General features: G+C 46.9%; 1 protein-coding gene across 4 annotated transcripts in view; it reads right to left on the reverse strand.

Annotated features, from left to right (window-relative positions):
* CAP1 (cyclase associated actin cytoskeleton regulatory protein 1) overlaps positions 1-18254 on the reverse strand; it is a 29701-nt gene that overhangs the window by 4144 nt on the left and 7303 nt on the right. For 3 of the 4 annotated variants that reach the window (XM_054998802.1, XM_054998803.1, XM_054998801.1), the window contains exons 2-10: positions 12074-12195; positions 11184-11284; positions 10730-10807; positions 8746-8889; positions 8088-8173; positions 7309-7414; positions 6917-7091; positions 4131-4321; positions 1711-1834 (exon numbers count right to left, since the gene is read on the reverse strand). In XM_054998802.1, coding sequence (XP_054854777.1) covers positions 1711-1834; positions 4131-4321; positions 6917-7091; positions 7309-7414; positions 8088-8173; positions 8746-8889; positions 10730-10807; positions 11184-11284; positions 12074-12185 — 1117 coding nt within the window. In that variant the 5' untranslated portion in view covers positions 12186-12195. Of the gene's footprint in view, positions 1-1710; positions 1835-4130; positions 4322-6916; positions 7092-7308; positions 7415-8087; positions 8174-8745; positions 8890-10729; positions 10808-11183; positions 11285-12073; positions 12199-18254 lie in introns of all 4 variants that reach the window. The other variant, XM_054998805.1, reaches the window with a different exon arrangement.

Here is an 18254-nt window from a genome sequence, read left to right on the forward strand (position 1 = left end):
ACAATACATTTTTTCTGGGTTATGTCTCTGAATCTCTTCCCCATGTGCGTTACACAGTTTGCTATAAGGTATTTCCCAGGTTTCCACCCTGTTACTTTATTTTGCTAGGACACAACTGGAAGGGCACCTTCTCAGAAAGTCAGTCTAGATGTTCTCAGGAGGTACTTGTTGCCAACGACTATCAGGGTGCTTTCCAGGGAAACATTGGTCTAAAGGCGTTCCCAGCAAGGACAGTCATTTCCCCCTAATTCCTAACCATAACAGGGGATTATACAAGCTCCATCACTATTGGTGGCAGGGGGAAAACACCAGCACTGCGCCACAGCCAAGCTTACGGTGACCATTCACCCCTACTGTTTGTGTACAAAAGGTTGTGCTCTGCCCTTTTAAAGCAGAGGCTGAGAACCAACTCCTCCTCTCCATTCAAGCCTCACCACAATCATCAATTCACTGCACATTAAGTCCACAGGCTCAGGGCCTCTGACTGATATGCGAGAATGCTGAGCTCCTACAGAACTAGCATGATGATTACCAAGATGACGGACATGGAGCACCTCAGTGCTCGGAAAAGTAAACTGAGGATAGAATCCGTAAGAATTAGGTGAACTTAAGCCTGCTGATTTCAAGGTACTTCAGTGCCATTAAGCAGCATGTAGCCCATACATTCGTAAGCAGAGCAAAGGAATCCCCAGAGGGAGCAACCCTCCTGGCTCCCAGGGTTCATATGGTTGCCGCCACTGAAAGGTCTGACAGCACAGGGATTTTGTGACATGGGAAGCAGCCCAGATAATGCACGTCAGGTGAGGAGTGGCTGCTGTGTGTCTTGTACCCAACAAGGACAACTGCTGTATCACCCCCTTCTTGCTCCCCCGGCAGTGAACATTAGCCCTCAGAGATGTTGGATTTTGTTATTTCAATCTAATTCCCCAACAATTGAACTCAGAGGTTTTCCACAACATCCATCTTCCTTTAAATTCTGCCTCAAAGATCACCTTTTTTTCACTGAGACGCAATACCTTCACTCCTCCATTGCCAAGCGCATCCACCCAGCAGGCAGCCCAGGCATTTGCTCACATTCAGGTCCCCTTTCATTAGACAGTGTTTAGATACTAAGCTTCCTGGGAGCACAGATCTGTCCTTTTTCTTCTTCTTTATGAAACTCTAAAGCCCTTCCACTAGAGTCTCATAAGGCAGTATTTTATTTACGTTATTGACAGTTCACTTTTCTCATCAAGACCCAAGGCGGATTAACAGTATCTGTGCCACTTCTTCCTTCCGAGAAGGGTTGCTCTGAGTTGTCCCAGAATCAAAAGTGATTTCTAAACTACAGAGATCAGCTCCCCTACAGGAAAAAGCAACTTCAGAGGGTGGACAACATGGCATTACGCCCTGCTGAGCACCCTTCCAAAACTCTCCATTCACCACCCCAAAATCTCCAGGAATTTTCCAACCTGGAACTGGCTACTTCAGAGGTCAAAACTTCATCAAGATGCTGCGACGAGGCTGGACACTTTTAGCAGCTTCTCATTAGTGGATGGAGTGACCCTTTTTGGTTAGCAGCCTCCAGTTCAGGACTGTACAAGAGGAACTTCCTACTGAACACTTCCCCTTGTTACCCTAGGAATGCGATTCTGGCACGCCTGCCTGTTTGCCTCGAAGCAGCACATGTCCTTCCCTCTCCAGCCAACTTGCGAAATGACGAGAACCTACCCAGTGTGATGGAGTTGATCTTGCCTTTGACGTGGAGTGTGCTGTTCACGCACTTGTAGACGTAGGCCACCTGCTTCAGTTCAGTGTCGCTGATTACCAATTTGGAGGCATTCTCTTGGTTTTCCTAAAGCATGGAAGAGAAGCAGGCTGCTCAATGTCAACTCCCTCAGGAGATCGCTAGGAACAGCAGATGAATCTTGCCAAGTGATATCCCTCCCTCCCAAGTCAACAGTGGCCAACCAAAATGCCCATCCTCCAAATAGTATGCATGTGTGTGCACATGTATGCACACGCACACGCACACGCACACGCACACAGAGGCAGTAACAACTTGGCCCTTTTTTCAGTCCACATCTCACAATTCAGCCACAGAACAGGCGGTGGACCAAATTCAGCCCCCAAAGCAAAGATAATCTGCCTCTGGTGGCCTGATCTCAAGGAAAGTACAGGAAAAAAAAACTTTGCTCACAACAAGGAGGAGCAGCAGCAAGTCAGCTTCTGATAAGTGCTCTCTTCTCATATGCATTCTGGAAAGCCAGAAGGTCTACTACTAATCTGCCTGTTCAGCTGATTCTCCCACAAGCACATTTCATTGTATAGCTCCTGCCTTGTCTCCCAAAATGGACTCCAGGCAGATCTTTTTGGTAGCTCTAACGCTCTGGACCCTTTCCAGTCAGGACTCAGACCAGGGCATGGGACAGAGACAGCACTAGTAGTGGATGACCTCTGTCTGAATGTAGACAAAGGTCATGCAATCAAGAGGAGCATTCCTTATTGCTCCTCCTCAATCTATCTGCAGCCTTTGACACAGTAGACCATGCCATCCTGTTGAGGCATTTAGAAACATAAGTGGGCATCAAAGGATGTGCCCTGGACTGATCATTTCTCATGGAACATACTCAAAGGGTTGCCGTTGGAGATCAGCTATCTCCAGAATGGGAGCTATCTTGCAGAGTTCCGCAGGGCACAATCTTGTCTCCCATGTCATTCAACCGCTCCGTAAAGCCTGTAGGAGAACTCATTCACAGCTATGGAGTGGGATGTCATCAATATGCAGATGACAACCAACTCTGTATCTCACTATCCCGATCCCCACAGGATCGGGATTGCTGCCTGACAGCTGTGTGATGAAATGGCTGAAAAAAAACAAACTGAAATTGAACCCAGACAAGACTGAAGTGATGCTTGCTGGCAAGGCAGAGATCTTGAAACTCCCATTTTCAATGGAGTTTGCAGACTCAGTTAAGAGCCACTCTCTCAGTTAAGAGAACGTCACTCCCATCCTACAGTCACTTTATTGGCTATCTATCAGTTACCGTGCTCAGTTCAAGGTATTGGTTATTACATACAAAGCTCTTCATGGCGTTGGTCAAGAATACCTATGGGACCGCCTCCCTCCCTATGTTCCCCCACTGCGGCTTTGCTCATCTGAACAGGGTATCCTGCAGGTGCCAAGCTCCACATGGCGATATCAACAGCAGCCTGTACACGGGTTTCTCAGTGGTGGCCCCTACCCTGTGGAACAGCCTGCCTGAGGAGGTCAGGAGAGCCCCCACTCTCCTGCCTTTCCACAAACAATGCAAAACCGAATTATTCAGAAAGGCTTTTTACTCAGATAGGAGAGCTATCTTGTATGGATGGGGTCTCAGATGCTTCAGTAATGAGTTAGGGACCACAGACTTCACCACTATATTGCCTTACATATTATCTGCTGCTTTAAATATGTACTCCTATGTACTACCGTGCTTCATGTTGTCTAATATCAGCCCTAAATTGATCATGTTCTGTTTCAGCATTGTACTGGATTCTTGTTAATACTATGTCTTTGTAAACTTGCATATATTTACCCTATGGCATTGTTTATGGAAATGTCCTTGATATTGTACGGAAATGTCCTTGATACTGACTGTACTAATCTCATACTGTGTAATCCACCTTGAGTCTCAGTGAGAAAGGCGGACTATAAATGACATAAACAAACAAACAAACAAACAAATTCATGCAAAAGCCCCACGTATCTGAAGGCCTTCCTATGGGGCAAGGCCAACATCTTAAGAAAGACTGACTAGCAGCAAGAGGATTCAGCCCTTAAAACACAGCGTAGATGCTTGAGAAGACGCATTCCTGAAAGCCAGGGAAGCGGAAGCAGGGCTGCGCCCAAGGACTGCACCAGTTCTGCAGAAAGACACGCTGGGTCATAAAGTGCATAGGCATTGTGTCCATTTGGCACGCTTGCACTATTTATTTCTGCTGCCTCACACTGCAGGGGACAGAACTGGCCAGACACTGCGGCTGTGCCATCTACTGGATGTTTATTCCCCAGCCGCAGCTCAGGCTTCTGAGGGGTCACGGGGGGGCAAGCGCTCCAACTATCCAAACAGCCGCAAGGGCCAGAAGCCGAGGCCTCCCAGGCCACTCACCACTCTCCATTTCTTGCCTTCCAGCTCCAGCACAGGAGGCTCCTTCCTTGGGGCTGGTTTCTGGGAGGGACTGGTAGCGCTGGAGGGCTTGGGAGCCGTGAAGGGTTTCGGTCCTGTCCGCACTGGGCCGCCTTGGTTCTTCAGCGCCGGGTTCTTGTGAGTCTTCATGGCATCGGACACGTGCTTCAAGCCTAGGACACACGGTGCTGCTGTGAGCTCCCAGGACTGGGCCTTAAAGATGCTGGGCAGCAAAGCTGACAGCCCTTGGCCTGAAACTCTTGCTTCATGCCTGCATCTTTCCACTGTGCCGCTCCCACTCTACCACCGCGGAACCGGAGCACTGAAATGCAGCTTTTCCCCACGCTGGATGTGGCTCCTCCCCGTGCCACAGCTGCCATTCCAGAAACCCTCATGTGGTCTGGGGGCTTCCAGTGTTATCTGAGCAGTAAACGGAAAAATTGTGCAACAACTCTCCCCCACCCCCCAACAAAAACTTACTCTAGAACATTCCAAGACAGGTCTTAAAAATCTCTGTACGCCCCTAAATGAAGTCTGCAGCCTTTTCCTGCTGAAAACTTTATATGCTGCTTTGCCTTGCAAGCTCAAAGCAACTTAAACCTTATCAAAGCCATGAATAGTACAGCTGTGGTGATAATTAAGCAGCCGTAACAGCCCCGATTAGCCTGATCTTATTAGGGCTTGGGAGCTGGGCAGGGTAAGCCACGTCTGTACTTGGATGGGAGACCACCAGGGAGGACTGGAGTGACTACGCAGAGGGAGGCAATCACAAGCCACCACTGCCTTGAAAACCCCACAAGGGGGAACTTCATGGGGTCACCATGAGTTGGCTGCAACTAGACAGCCCACATTTTTTACTTTGCTGGGCTCCTAAACACCCACTAAGAAACACTTTTTCTAAAGACCTAAAGGAACAGGCCTTATATGGTACTCCGCTATGTTGGACGCACGGCTGCTGTTTTAGGGGAGGGATTGCATAAACCAGATGTGAAGACAGATTTAAGAAAAAAGGGGAGGGGGCAGCTCCCTGAAGGGAAATCCCGCCCAGCTCCTGCTCAACCAGGCAGCCATCAAGAGCAAGCAGCACTGAGGAACAGCCAGTGATGAGGGTTTTCTGAAAAAATTTCCAATTTAAGGTTTCTCAGATTCAACATCTTTATTCCAGCCTTTGTTTAGTAAACACACAAAATACCCCATGATACTGCTATGCCCCAATAGCAACACATAGTTGAACTGAAATATTTAAGGGGGAAGTAAATCAAGGGAGTTTCAATGTCATGTTCAAAAAAATATAACACTTTATGGGGAAGTTATCTTTCTTGGAATACTACACTCAACTCCTAGAGATAATCACCTGAAAAACGGTATTAAAAGTTTCAAAGTGCCACATCCCTGGGAATAGCATGCTCAATTCTTAAGGTTTAAAGGCTGGATATATTATTGGCTTCCTCCCCAAGTAGTCTCTTTCGTACTCCAGCTTTTCCTTCACTTCCAGGAAGGGAGCCAATGTTCCAAGTGGCACATTATGCGATATCCCCAAATCAATTTCTTTTCTCTGTATTATTTTGGTCATTTTATGGGCATTGTGCTGTCACTTTCAGGGCCTCAGAATCACCACTTGTTCTCTCTGGGAGCAAATGGAATATCTGCAGAACTTGTTGGACCAGTTCTGAAGGCCTTCTATTTGTATCCAGAGGGAATGAGCAGCAATGGTATGGCCTGCTAACTGCCCTGCAGTGTGAGGCAGGTGCCCAGCTGTGTTCTCCACCTGTTCTGAAAACAGACACAACAGCTGCACGCGTGCCCAAGCACAGAACCCTCCCTAATTAAGGGGTTCCTCAAAGGACAACAGGAGGAGGAAAGAGAGATAACTGGTTTAAGGCTGAGATCGGAGCTGCAATTCCTTACAGTGCTGGGGGATTAGCTGAACACAGTACAGTTCCTTTGTTCCTACAACGCAAGTATTCCACCCCCCCCAGACCTGAAAGTTGTATATAATTCAGTGCATAACCCTCCCATCTTCTGATACCACAGAATCAAGATTCTCCCACTCCCTCGGACACTACAATTCCCAGAACCCAAATTCCTCCCACCTATATTACTATTACTCCTTCAAAATAGGCAGCTACCATCCCTCTCTCCCCACCCCATCAATAGCATCTTCCCCATGGAGACAGGATCCTCATCAGCCATGAGAGCACACATCTTGGCCTGTTTGTCTCATCAATGTGGCACAGGGAAGGCTTTAACTGAGGCCCACCCCGGAAGAAGCGAAAGTCTTAAAATAATTGGCTTGAACCAGGTTATAGCTGGCTGCAACCTGGACATCGACCCAATGGAACATTCTGTCAAGTTCAAACACATCCAAATTCACTAGAAGGCGCTTTCCACTGGAGGGAGGTGCCTCTGCCAGCGGGACAAATCTGGGGGATCCAACCTTGAGCCTATTGCCAACTCAGCAACTGAAAAGTTGTGTGAGTTGGCCTTGATAACAAACAACACACACTCTCCCTGCAGAGCTGCTGCAGAACAAATCACAGCTCCAGAGCTGCCAATGATGAAGCTGCAGGTGTGAATGCATCAGCGAGACTCAAAAGATGAGTTTGCAAACCCTCTTTTCTTGTGACCTGGAAGCCATTCACACCACCTCCCCTAACACCACTGTTTGAAACCAACTGTGTATTTTTCCATGCTCAGAAGACTGCAATCCATATCCTAAGCAAGCTCATTTAGAACAGTCATCACACCCAGCCACACCAATTACCTACCAGACGTGATGGCTTCTCCCTGGTTGATTTGGGCAAAGAGCGCGGAGCGGGACACAGAATCATCCGAACCAGAATTCATGAAAGTAGGAGCTGGCGGCCCAGGTGGTGGAGGTGGTGGGATACCGCAAGGAGGAGGAGAAGTACCTGGAGTCCCCCCATCAGTTGCTATAGGTCCCTGGGGGCGGGCAGAAGGGAGGGGGGGAGAAAACCCAGGAATTTCAAATCTGTAAAAGTAGCAGAGTCCTGGAGTACATTCAAGATGAGCAGTTTTACTGTGAGCCCCAGACTCTTGCTCACCACCCCTCTAGAATAAGCACTCATTGCAACAGAACGCTCATACGAAGATGCACGTGCACTATCAAGTCTCGCGGCAATGTGCAGCTGGCACTCACCGTTTTGCTCCAGGTCAGCCCAGTGGTATGATACTCCTTAATGTACGCCTGCAGCTCTGTCCAGATGCTCAAATAAGCTTTCACCCAGTCTACATGCTTCTTATCTCTAGGAGAAAGAGGAGCCAGGCAAACTAATTGGTTCAGGTAAGGGAGGGATATTTGAAACTGTGCCTGCAACTGGAGCCTTAGATTTCCTACTCCCTAGTGTGCAGATGGAGCTCTCTGTACAACCCAACTATTTTGACCTCCGGAACAACGAAACACACTAGCCCACCATACAGGTCCAGTCAAAGTTCCCTCCTTTCTATCTTGTCACCATCCATCTCTTTCATTCCCAGACTTAAAAGGATATTCCAAGTTTGTACTACCATTGGATTTTTCTGCATTTTTATAAAGGGAACGTGGTTGTAAATTTCCTGTGTCATGTCTTATACTGTCTATTATACTTTAAGTTTATGAGCCAATTTTATCACAATATTTATTATGCATCTCATACTGTTCCCACCGCAGTGCTAACGTTTACCGTCTCCCTTGAGTCTCAGCAAGAAAGGCAGACGACAAACTAAATAAAGAAAGCAGAGTCTACTTTCACACAACAGTTAGACTCACCACCTGGGCTATGAAAGGTATCAAGACACTGAACTCCAGTCCTAGGAAATGGATGCCCAACTTTATGTGCAGCTGTACAAACTGACCATCCAGCCAGTACTGATACGAGGCACTTCCACGCTCATGTTTCGTTTTAAAAAGGCAACCAAAAAAACCCCTTCCAAACTTACACATCTTTATATTCCTTGAGGACGCGATTGCTGTAAAACATGGCCGCATCCGTCATCTCCTTCACGTAGGGTCCTGGTTTGGGAGCCTGCAAGAAGAGAACGCAACATAAGAACACAAGTTCTGAAGTTTTACCTTAACTGTAATGTATTTGCCTATGTGCTTGAATGGGCAGCAAACCTTCATTTGGTTTGTACCAACAGTTCTGGCTCCCTCCTGTCAACAACGAATCCTGGGAATTATACTTTGGAATCTTCTGTCAGGAGATTGCATCACGATACTACAGTTCCCAGAGGAGAGTGAATGGCTTGAGCTAGTTCAAGTCCATACTGTGGATACACTCCATTGGAAGCATGATCCCACCACTCCTCATCGACAGTAAAACAGAGTGGAGGGTCTACAGAGCATAATGCCACACAGCATTCACCTTCCAGTGAGCACGCATAGCCAGGAAGTGTGCTGCTTTAAACCTGTGTGCACCCACTGGGCGGTGAATGCTGTATGGCCTTATGTGCTGTATACCCTCCAGATGCTGCTAGTATGTTCTGGTGTCTCTCCATCCAACTGCTGGTGCCTCCTTAGATGACTATCACACCCTTTGAGACTCTGGCTCCAATGTGGGGAGTCTTGGATGGAAGGGACCCGGCTGTCAAATCTTACCATGGCAACCCAGCCTAGCGCAGGGATGCTCTCGCTAACAGCCGAGAGGTGATTGAACAGTTTGCTGCCGCGGTTCTTCTCCCGGAAGCTCTGGACCACCTGGATCTGATCTGAGATCGGCTTTAGCAGGGATGAGAAGTTGTTCTGCAATGGAAAGTTATTATAGAAGTTAAGCCCAACCCCAAGAATACTTAAATGGATATTCTTGCCCTATGCTTCTCCCCTTCCCTTTCACTATTTAAATGGAGCGGGCGGTTTCCCGTGCCAGAAAGAACTACATCCTTAACTTAAAACCAGAGTTGGAACAGTGATATTAGAGCTTAGATTCTGAGAGCTTTTAGTGCTGCCGCAGGGCACACTAGCTTATGCATCACAATAGCCTCCTACAGAGGTGGCTACCCACTACATCTGTGCATGAGTCATTACTGTGGCACAGGCCTCCTCCCATCAATCTCTGCTAAAGAGCAAGTAGCTCTGCCCCGTGCCTGCATCAGGGGAGACTGAAACATTTAGTCACTCCCAGTACAGAGATACAATAGAATAACCTGCCCTCGGGAAGGCTACCTGCTAAATCTCTGCATGAGTCAGTGCTCTGGGCTTTTTTCCCCAGTCAGCAGGCACGCCAAGAACGGTGACTCACAAAGACACACAGGAACAGTGGAGCAGAGGGGGAACCATGACTCTCCTCTAAGGGAAAGCAAAGGTATCTACTCTAAAAGAAAACTCCCTTCACAATCTAAAGGAAGAGTGCTTCCAATTTTAATTCGGAAAACAGCATGTCTGTCAGTCCTAGGGTGGCAGTCCCTGGCAGTTAGATCTCCCTCACAGCAGGCAGGCAGGTGCATTGGTTGAAGAAACTTTATTTAGAGATCTATTCAGTTCAGGTATGCACTCACAGGTAGAAGTTGGCAGAAGTGATTATTCAAACAACAGGACTACTGATATAGGGCCCTTTGCATTCAGGTGTGAAAACCCAGAAAGTTACATGGGAACAAAATAGTTTAGTCTAGACAAAGTACAGAGTGGAATCATTCCCTCCTGTGAAAAGATACATTTCAGTACACAGCTGCAGCTTTGGCCCAAGGCCACTCAGAAGTGAAAAAGCATATTTCTTAGAGATAACAAAGAGGCCACTTGCTCCTCTAGAAATTAATATTAGCAGGCTAGACACCCTCAAGTGACATATAAAATGCATTAGATGCAGTACTTAACTTTGGCATTATATCAGTATGAGTTTAAGATGCAGTGTATTATGAAGAACACACTAATGGCATGGATGCATATATTACTCTCAGTATAAAATGCAGAATACAGCAATGGCATGGATGCTTGTAGAACACAGCAATGACATGGATGCTGGCATACATGACAATGCCTCAGCCAGCAGAAAACTAGGAAACAGAAGAGATGGAGGTGATATTTGTGTAGTGGCTAGAGGGCTGCACTACAATCTGGGAGACCCGGATTCAAATCCCCACTCTGCCATGTAAACTTGCTGGGTGACCTGGGCCAGTCGCCTACCTCACAAAGTTGTTGTGAGGATAAAACAGAGGAAGGGAGAACGCTGAAAGCCACTTTTTGGGTCCTTGCTGGGGAGAAGGGTGGGGCATAAATGAAACAAGCAAAAACAAAATTCCTATAGGCAAGCTGATACATATTCCTTGGGCTGAAATCTACAGTCCAGCAGAAAACTCAGCAGCTATCCACTATCCAATCTCTTATCACCTATTTGGTCAGAGAGGAGCACTGGATGAGTCTTGTGGAATAGTGACCGAATGAACATCAGACCTGGTATACAACTATCTAGTAAATTATGCTCAGCAATGACATAAAAACTATGCTGTGGTGTCCTGGAGAATGATGCTTGGCTTGGAGAATATATGGTATTTTGACATAAAAGGTATGGGGAGGAGAATATGCCTCCCTCACGTCACAATTCCTCTTGAACACCACTGTCAAAACACGAAGGTTTCTCTACACTTACTGCCGCTGGTTGCTGGCACTGAGATGCCTTCACCAGAAGCGCTCGCTCCGTTATCAATCCTGAGTGTACCATCTCAGCCTTCAAGAGAAAAAGGAAAAGCGTACAGGTTAGTTAGAGATACTGAGGAACAGATTTTACATTAACAGAACACCAACAGGAGCCAACAGGGAACTGGGATGTACCCAACTATATATGATCAGTGACATTTCAACCATCACTGCAATCCATCAAAGCTGAAAGCCGCAAGTGAAAAATCAGAACAAAACTTGCACACAGTGTGAATGAGGACCACTGAGCAATAAGTGGACACACCACTGTCACTGATGCCTCTACCATACTCCGGAGAAAAAAAACACCACCATTCCAATCTTCAGCATCAGTTTTCGACTCTCCCGTCTAGTTTTTTTAAGCATTTCAATAACACGATCTCCAAAAAAGTAAGTCAGAGGCTTACGTGTATCTGGACATCACCGCCAATTTCTTTGCTTATCTTCATGTATTCGGCTACTGGACCAGCCAAGAGAGAGTCAAAAGCTTGCACATACTCAGCTACTCCTGCAGAGGGAAACAAAGGCAAGGCAAGGCAAGGAGAATGGGAGAGGCAGCAGAAGGGCTCAGTCTGAAACATCTACAAATGATATTCTTAGTAAGTATCTTCTTCCCCCATCCACATTCTTTGCAGACTGCTTTGGAGTTATCAGAGTCATGCCCATTCTGAAAACCAAGACTGCTGCCACTTGAGAACCTATTTTTCAAAAAGCCAGCAGCCAGCTTCCCAAGGTGTGGGAGGGAGACACCAGCCGTTGGAAGTTCTGTGGAGAGACTAATAAGGTCCCTAAGGTTTAGTGGTTGGGGAGAAGGGCAATTCCCTTCCTCATCGCTGTTTAGCAGGAGTTCCCAATCTTGTTGAGCCTGTGGGCACCTTTGGAATTCTGACACAAGGTGGTGGGCACAATCACAAAACGGCTGCCATGGGAGGCAAAGCCATCCACACACCCAGAGAAAGTTTAAGCGCAGGGGAGAAGAGGAGTTATTTAAACAATACACTGGGAAAGAGGGGTTACAGACAGAACAAAACCAACAGCTACAACCAAAGCAAAATTATTTTCATCTGCATAGCCGATCAGAAGCTCTGCTGGGCCTTACCCATTTTCTAAAAATGCTTGGGGGCTGCTGGGAAAGGTGTTGGTAGAATCACAGGACCTCCAGCCGCCATGCTAGAGACTCCCACTGTACATCCAACTCAGGCTGACACCAAGGCAGCTGCCTGCAATGGCCAATGTGTTAAGCTTACTGTCATTCCTCAGGAATACAGGGAGATGGGTCAGCCTGGATGTCTCTTACCTTTCTGAGAACTCTCTCCGTAGCCGCCGTGCATGCTAGGGCCGTGAGACACCACCTCCAAGCGCCCCACAGCTTTCTCCAACCGCTCCACTAGGGTCTGCAGGTCTGTCATCTCTCACCACCTGCTGAAGCAAACCACACGTTAAGGAGTGGGCTGGAAGCTGACAAAGCCAGTATGCACTCAGTATGCACTAATGGCCACTTTATGCCAATTAGAGGCCAAATGTCAAACTTAAGTTCGGAACGGATGACTGCCTTTCCCCTCATGTCAGAAACTAGGGATCCCAGCTAGACATTCAGATGAAACCACCCAACAATTTCTCTAAACTGCAAGCTAAAGCAGTCTTGGGGGTTTGCTTTCTTGGCGGGCCACACTGCAAGCACCAGAACCAGCGCCCCACCCTGTAGAGGCCTGATCCTAAAAGACGGTCCTCCACACTCCCTGAGAACTAGACAGGTGCCAATCTTAGTAATTACAACTTCCCAACATAGATCCAGAGGAGTTAGCCATGTTAGTCTGTAGTAGCAAAATCAAAAAGAGTCCAGTAGCACCTTTAAGACTAACCAATTTTATTGTAGCATAAGCTTTCGAGAATCACAGTTCTCGTCGTCAGATGCATGGAGGGCAGAAAGAAACTGGTCAAATATAGAGGAGGAGAGGGGGGGAAGGGGGGAAGGAGGGATGTAAACAACTCCTTTGATATGGAGATGCAAACAGCTCCTTTTGATGTGGGGATCAGTTTGCTTGTGTAAAGGTTCAAAGGAGTTTGCCGTGTTAGTCTGTAGTAGCAAAATCAAAAAGAGTCCAGCAGCACCACCAAGACCATACAATTCCACTGCAGCACAAGCCTTCGATAACTTCCCAACATTGTACTAAAGAAGCGTGTTCACCTGCACACACGTGCAAAAATAATGGAGAGGAGTCTTTGCTGGGGATTTACAGCCCCATCACTTGACTTCAGCCACCAGGTTGCCCAGTTTGTTCAGAGGGGTTAACTTGACACAGGAATCTGAAGCAGCAGAATTACACACGAGTACATAGTTCCACCGGCCCGGCACAAGGCCAAATGACCCAGAGCCAAGAGATCCCCACAGGTCATTCCTAATATGTGATCCCCACCACCAATACAACTCCCCGGGCCAGAGTCTACCATCAGGAAAAGTTATATCCATTTCAACACTAACCAGCTTGAAATTTTCATTAGCACTAATCATGGTGTAGCATTTTGCCTGCACTCTAGTTAACATGGACAAGGGGAGGGAAGAAAAGAATTTCTGCAGAAGAATTCATGAAGCCAAACCTACATGTGGCAAGTTCCCTATTGCTATGCAATTGCTAAGAGACCAGTACTGCATCAGCATGGCATGCGGGAGATCACAATAACCATTCACACCAAATTTTGTGAACTCCCTTGCTCCTGCAGTATGAAAACCCAGATGAGTTGGTCTGGGATGCTACTAGGACACATCTTAGGGACCAGCCCTTAAAAGCCCCTCCGTGGCACTTTGTATCATGTGGTCTCCCATTCCCACTTCCAGAAACCTGGCAACTGATCCTTAATATTTCTATATGAATTACTGCCACTTGCCCAAACAGCCATTTGGGAATCCTGATCTATAACATGAGCACACACCCTAAAAAAGCAGTTGAAGGTGCATTTCACAAGTCCTGTGCACGCACGCACACATAGCTTGCTCTTGAGGACTAGAAAGCACAGAGGATAGCATGTACTGTCAACAATATGGACGGGGGGCTGAAGACAAGTTCAGATCATCTGCCTGTGCTGGTGGCAAACCATGGCAAGAGAAAACAAGCTTCCCCTAACACCCCCGCCCCTGCAGCAGCTTCTAGGTATAACAGAATGCCAGACAGAATTCCACTCCCCTCAACCACTTCCTTTCCCCCACAAGAAGAAAAGCAACTTCTAAAAAAATCCTGTCCAAAACCTTAAAACCTCCAGTTCTATTTAGAAGACTCAGCTGGATGAGAGAAGGGGCCAATGTGTGATAGGTGAAATGTGTTGGATGCTGTAGAGACACCCAAGGCTGCAGCAGACTCCCTTTCGAAGAGAGAGCTCTCCCCTGCTCCCACCAGAAACAACCAACCGCTGTGCTTACCTGAGGCCAAGCAAGCAACCACAGAGCCCTTTAAACAACCCCAGCCCTGCGGTGGCAAGAGTTAAATTAGCACGCCAGGCCCGAACACGCGCCAAGGCAAGCAGCTGCCCAAGATAAGGGAACAATCGTGCCCCTGTTTGTGCCTCTTCCCCCACCCAGGATCTTGTTTTCCGAGGGATGCTGAAGAAAAGAATCAAGGCACGTGAGTTTTCTTAGCTGCCTGCCTGAGAGGCAGCTAACAAAGCCCACCATTAGCCTTCTAAACTGGAGACCATTTAGAAGCTCGCCCACAGCAAACTAAAGCCAGGGGAAGGCAGGGAGGGGCTGGCCAGCCACTTTCTTTTAAATCACAGCAGTCATCTGGAGGATGAATTGAAGTGCCAGGCAAAGAACAGAATTCCCTTATATCGCCTAACAGCTCAGAACTGAGCCAGCCAACATTTTTGCTTCCAATCACTGGCAGCAGTGCTGGGCCTGAAGAGGCAAAGTGCCTATTAAATTAAGCTTCAAGCTCCTTCAAACTTTGAATTACAGGCTGCAGACAATGAATTGCACACAAATTTTGCAGCATCCATGCAGTGTATGCGTGGGTTTCATCGGCCCCTGGAGCTCACTGGCAGATCTGGAATAGCTCAGCTGCCAGCGTAACACCTGGGCTGTGTTTTTGTTTGTTCTTCCTGTCTCCAGGTATACAGTTTAGGCACAGCCAGAGGTGCACGCCAAAGGACCCTTGGCTCTTAGCTCTGGCTTATGCTCTGTGGCTTTGGACAGAGGACCAGGCCAGCATATACCTAGCTATTTCTTGTTTCATTCAAGATTGTACTTTTAAATTCTTTGGGCTTTTTTTTGGTATTGTTGTAGTTCACTGTGATCCCTTCAGGATCCCTTAAGCAAGGAATAAATATTTTAAGTCTACCCACAGTTCAGACTGATCCACACTCAGTCACAAATGTATGAAAGCCACTTGCTTGCCCTGAAATATAGTTCCATGCTGCCCCAGGGATGTGTCGTATGAAGGAGCCACATGGGCAGAAACCATGTTATGATTCCTTCCAATGCACAGTCAGACAGCCAATGGAAATGAAGCAAGTGTGGAAATGAAACATGCAATTCCCCACTACCACCATAGACAGACTGCTGGAGCAGCACTGGATTGCAGTATAGAGAAGCATTTCCTCAGCCCCAGTGTACAGTATCAATGAGCCCCTGAAGGTTCCATAGCCCCCCACCCCAAATTAGGTACACAACATCTCGCCAAAATACTATGCAAAACTAAAAGGCCAAGCAAGTTATGCTGTTTGCATTATGCTAGAAATATTCTTCAGAGAGAGAGAGACGCACACACACACAAAGGGGTGTTCCACATACACAGTAGTATTACTGAGTTACTGTTATTTCTGACTATTCTTAAATTAAAGGAGACAGCCAGTCTGAAGAGGGCTGCCTGATGCAATGTTCTGCTCCCACTCAAAGAAGAGGAAGAGAACCGCTTCCTTCCTGGAACAGACGACTCTTCTCAGCTTCCCCTTTTACAGAAAGGCCAGCAGCTTACTTACTCAGAGTTACTGCTGTGCTAACTCAAATGAAGATCCACTGCCTTCCCCTCCACTTTCAAAACCATGTTATTCCTACACACACACCACACTCTGACACGAGGCCTTCGGTGTCCTTTCAGAGCAAGAATCATCCAGGCTCACAAATGTGGCATCAAAAGATTCATGGCACCTCACATCAATACGCTTTAACTTGCATGCATCCCTGCTGCTTGTTCACACAGCAGAGGGCAGAGAATTAGATGCAAAGACACAAGCACAGAAGCGTCTCCACAGCTGTCACACACTCCTTGGATCTTGCCTGTCAAGAAGAGGAATCCCACTCAAAAGTAAAAAGGTTAAGCAATCGTCAGAGTTCTCGTCTAAACTTAAGCGCTTGGATTCTCAGCCTCCAGTAAGTTGTTAAGAATTCCAGTAACAACCTTTCAAATCTTCTTTCCCAGCACAGCAGAAATGGAGTAATCTCATGCTATGCTCTGCTTGAAAAAAAAAAGAGGCAAAAAATGATACAATAGCTTTCTTCTTATCCCAGAACTTTTAATCCAGAACTTTTCCTGCAAGCCACCCTAACGAGGCTACCATAAACCTGGCATTTCAAATGCACAGCCCAAATCTCGGATTCTGGAAGAGGAGCCAAGCTTTGGTGCATCTGTTTAAAATATTTATATCTTGAACGCTCCTTTAAAATACACTTTAGACAGATTACAGCAAAATTAAGAAATCGCAGCATAAAAATAAAAATATGCAGTACATAAAAAACCTCTGTTTCTTCTGACAAAAGCAGAGCAGAAAAAGAGCTAAATATACGTAACACAACAGAAAGAACTAGGAAAAAGGGGAAGGGAAAAAATCACTATTCAAGGTACCTGGAGAAAACACGTTCTTATCTTAGCACCTAAACCATCATGAATGTTAAGTTGGGCAACAGCAAGGCAACACTGGGCTTACAGATGTCCACATATGGTGATGGTGTAACCAACACCACAGGCAGCTTTTTTTTTTTTAAAGGAATTTGAAATTTCATGATAGCACAACCGCAAAACACATCCACAAAGTTTTATACCACGTGACCTGAATGTGAATGGCCTGAAAGCATGTCTTCCAATTCACATCAGCTTTTCTACCCAGAGGCAATTCCTACTCACCATGGCCAGTATGTATCTGTTTGCCAACTCGATGACTGGAATTCCCAAATTCAATCCTTTTCCTGCTGTGAGTACAGAGGCCTACACTGAGGAACCCGCCTCTTCCTGATTTATGTGCTCCCACTGTTATTAGGCCACTGCTGAAAGGGCAGGTGTGGCAGTGGGTCTGTAATACTGGTGTGTTATGTACATGCATGAGTTCTGTACAAAGAGACCAGCGTTCAGATCCCTGGATGGCTATGAAGATCACAGGAGGGGCCTGTGCCGGCAACTCCTCTTCGCACCATCTAGCTGGCAGAATTTTTTGGGAGGATAAAACAGGATACCTCCATGTAACCACCCTTGAAGAAAGGCTAGGGTCAAGCTTGCAAATCAGCCACTCACCAGCAGAGAAGAATTATTTCCTGGCAACAAGGCGGCTACGCAGGACTAGAAAGTAGAGGAAGTAGCTGGGATAGTAGGCTAGTGTCTTTAGTTTTTGCAAGGCTGGGCAGGATACAGACATGGATTAATAAATAATAAATGAAAAGGGGGGGAAAGAGAAAAGGAAAGTTTTGAAGCCAGTTAGGTTACAGCAGCTGGCCCACTTGAAAACATCCTCCATGTTCAATTCAATACAAATTTGCGAGACAGAACAAGACAGCGAGCTTCCATCTGACAACCTGAACTGGTAAACACTCTCCATTTCCAAATTTCTATATTTGACTACTGAGCAACGGAGAAGAGCTGTTACAGAACACACAAAGGAAGAAGGTGGTGGGGATAGGTGGGCTGAGGTAGTAATTATATCTAATTCTAAACAGAGCCAAAAATGTGGATGGTTAAACCCACATATTAAAGGCTACGTTCACAAAAGCAGATATTCCTACAAGGGGGCAGAGCATGGACACCCAAACAATAAGGGGAGTTTTAAAAAACAAAATGGAAAAGCATCATCTGTGTTTAGTGGATGACGCCTGGAGGGGTAGGCAGTTGTGAGAGTGGAAGTGTGGCAGTGTGGGATCAAGGCAGTGTGGGAGAGTGGAAGTGGTGAGCTGCAGGACAGGGGAGCAAGGAAAGAAAGGTGGCATGGGGAGAGCAAGACAGAAGGAGCAGGCAGGAGCAGGAAGGGAGAAGGAAGCAATTCTGCCGGGCAGGTGAGTGAGCTGGGCAACCAGCAGCAGAGGCAGATAGAAAAGAGCCAGCACAAGGGAGCAAGTAAGGCAGCAGCAGTAGAGGTGAAGGGGGAAAGACAAACGTGAGAAAGTGGGGGAACGTGGGGGCAGAAGGCTGTAGAAGGAACCGGGATCAGAGGGAGAGGAATTTCTCCACCACAAGTTCTGTTGCAAGTTCCCACTTGTCAGTTCTATTCTTTTGCACTCATCT

This window comes from Eublepharis macularius, chromosome 15 (assembly GCF_028583425.1).
Source record: "Eublepharis macularius isolate TG4126 chromosome 15, MPM_Emac_v1.0, whole genome shotgun sequence".
NCBI classification, from domain to species: domain Eukaryota; kingdom Metazoa; phylum Chordata; class Lepidosauria; order Squamata; family Eublepharidae; genus Eublepharis; species Eublepharis macularius.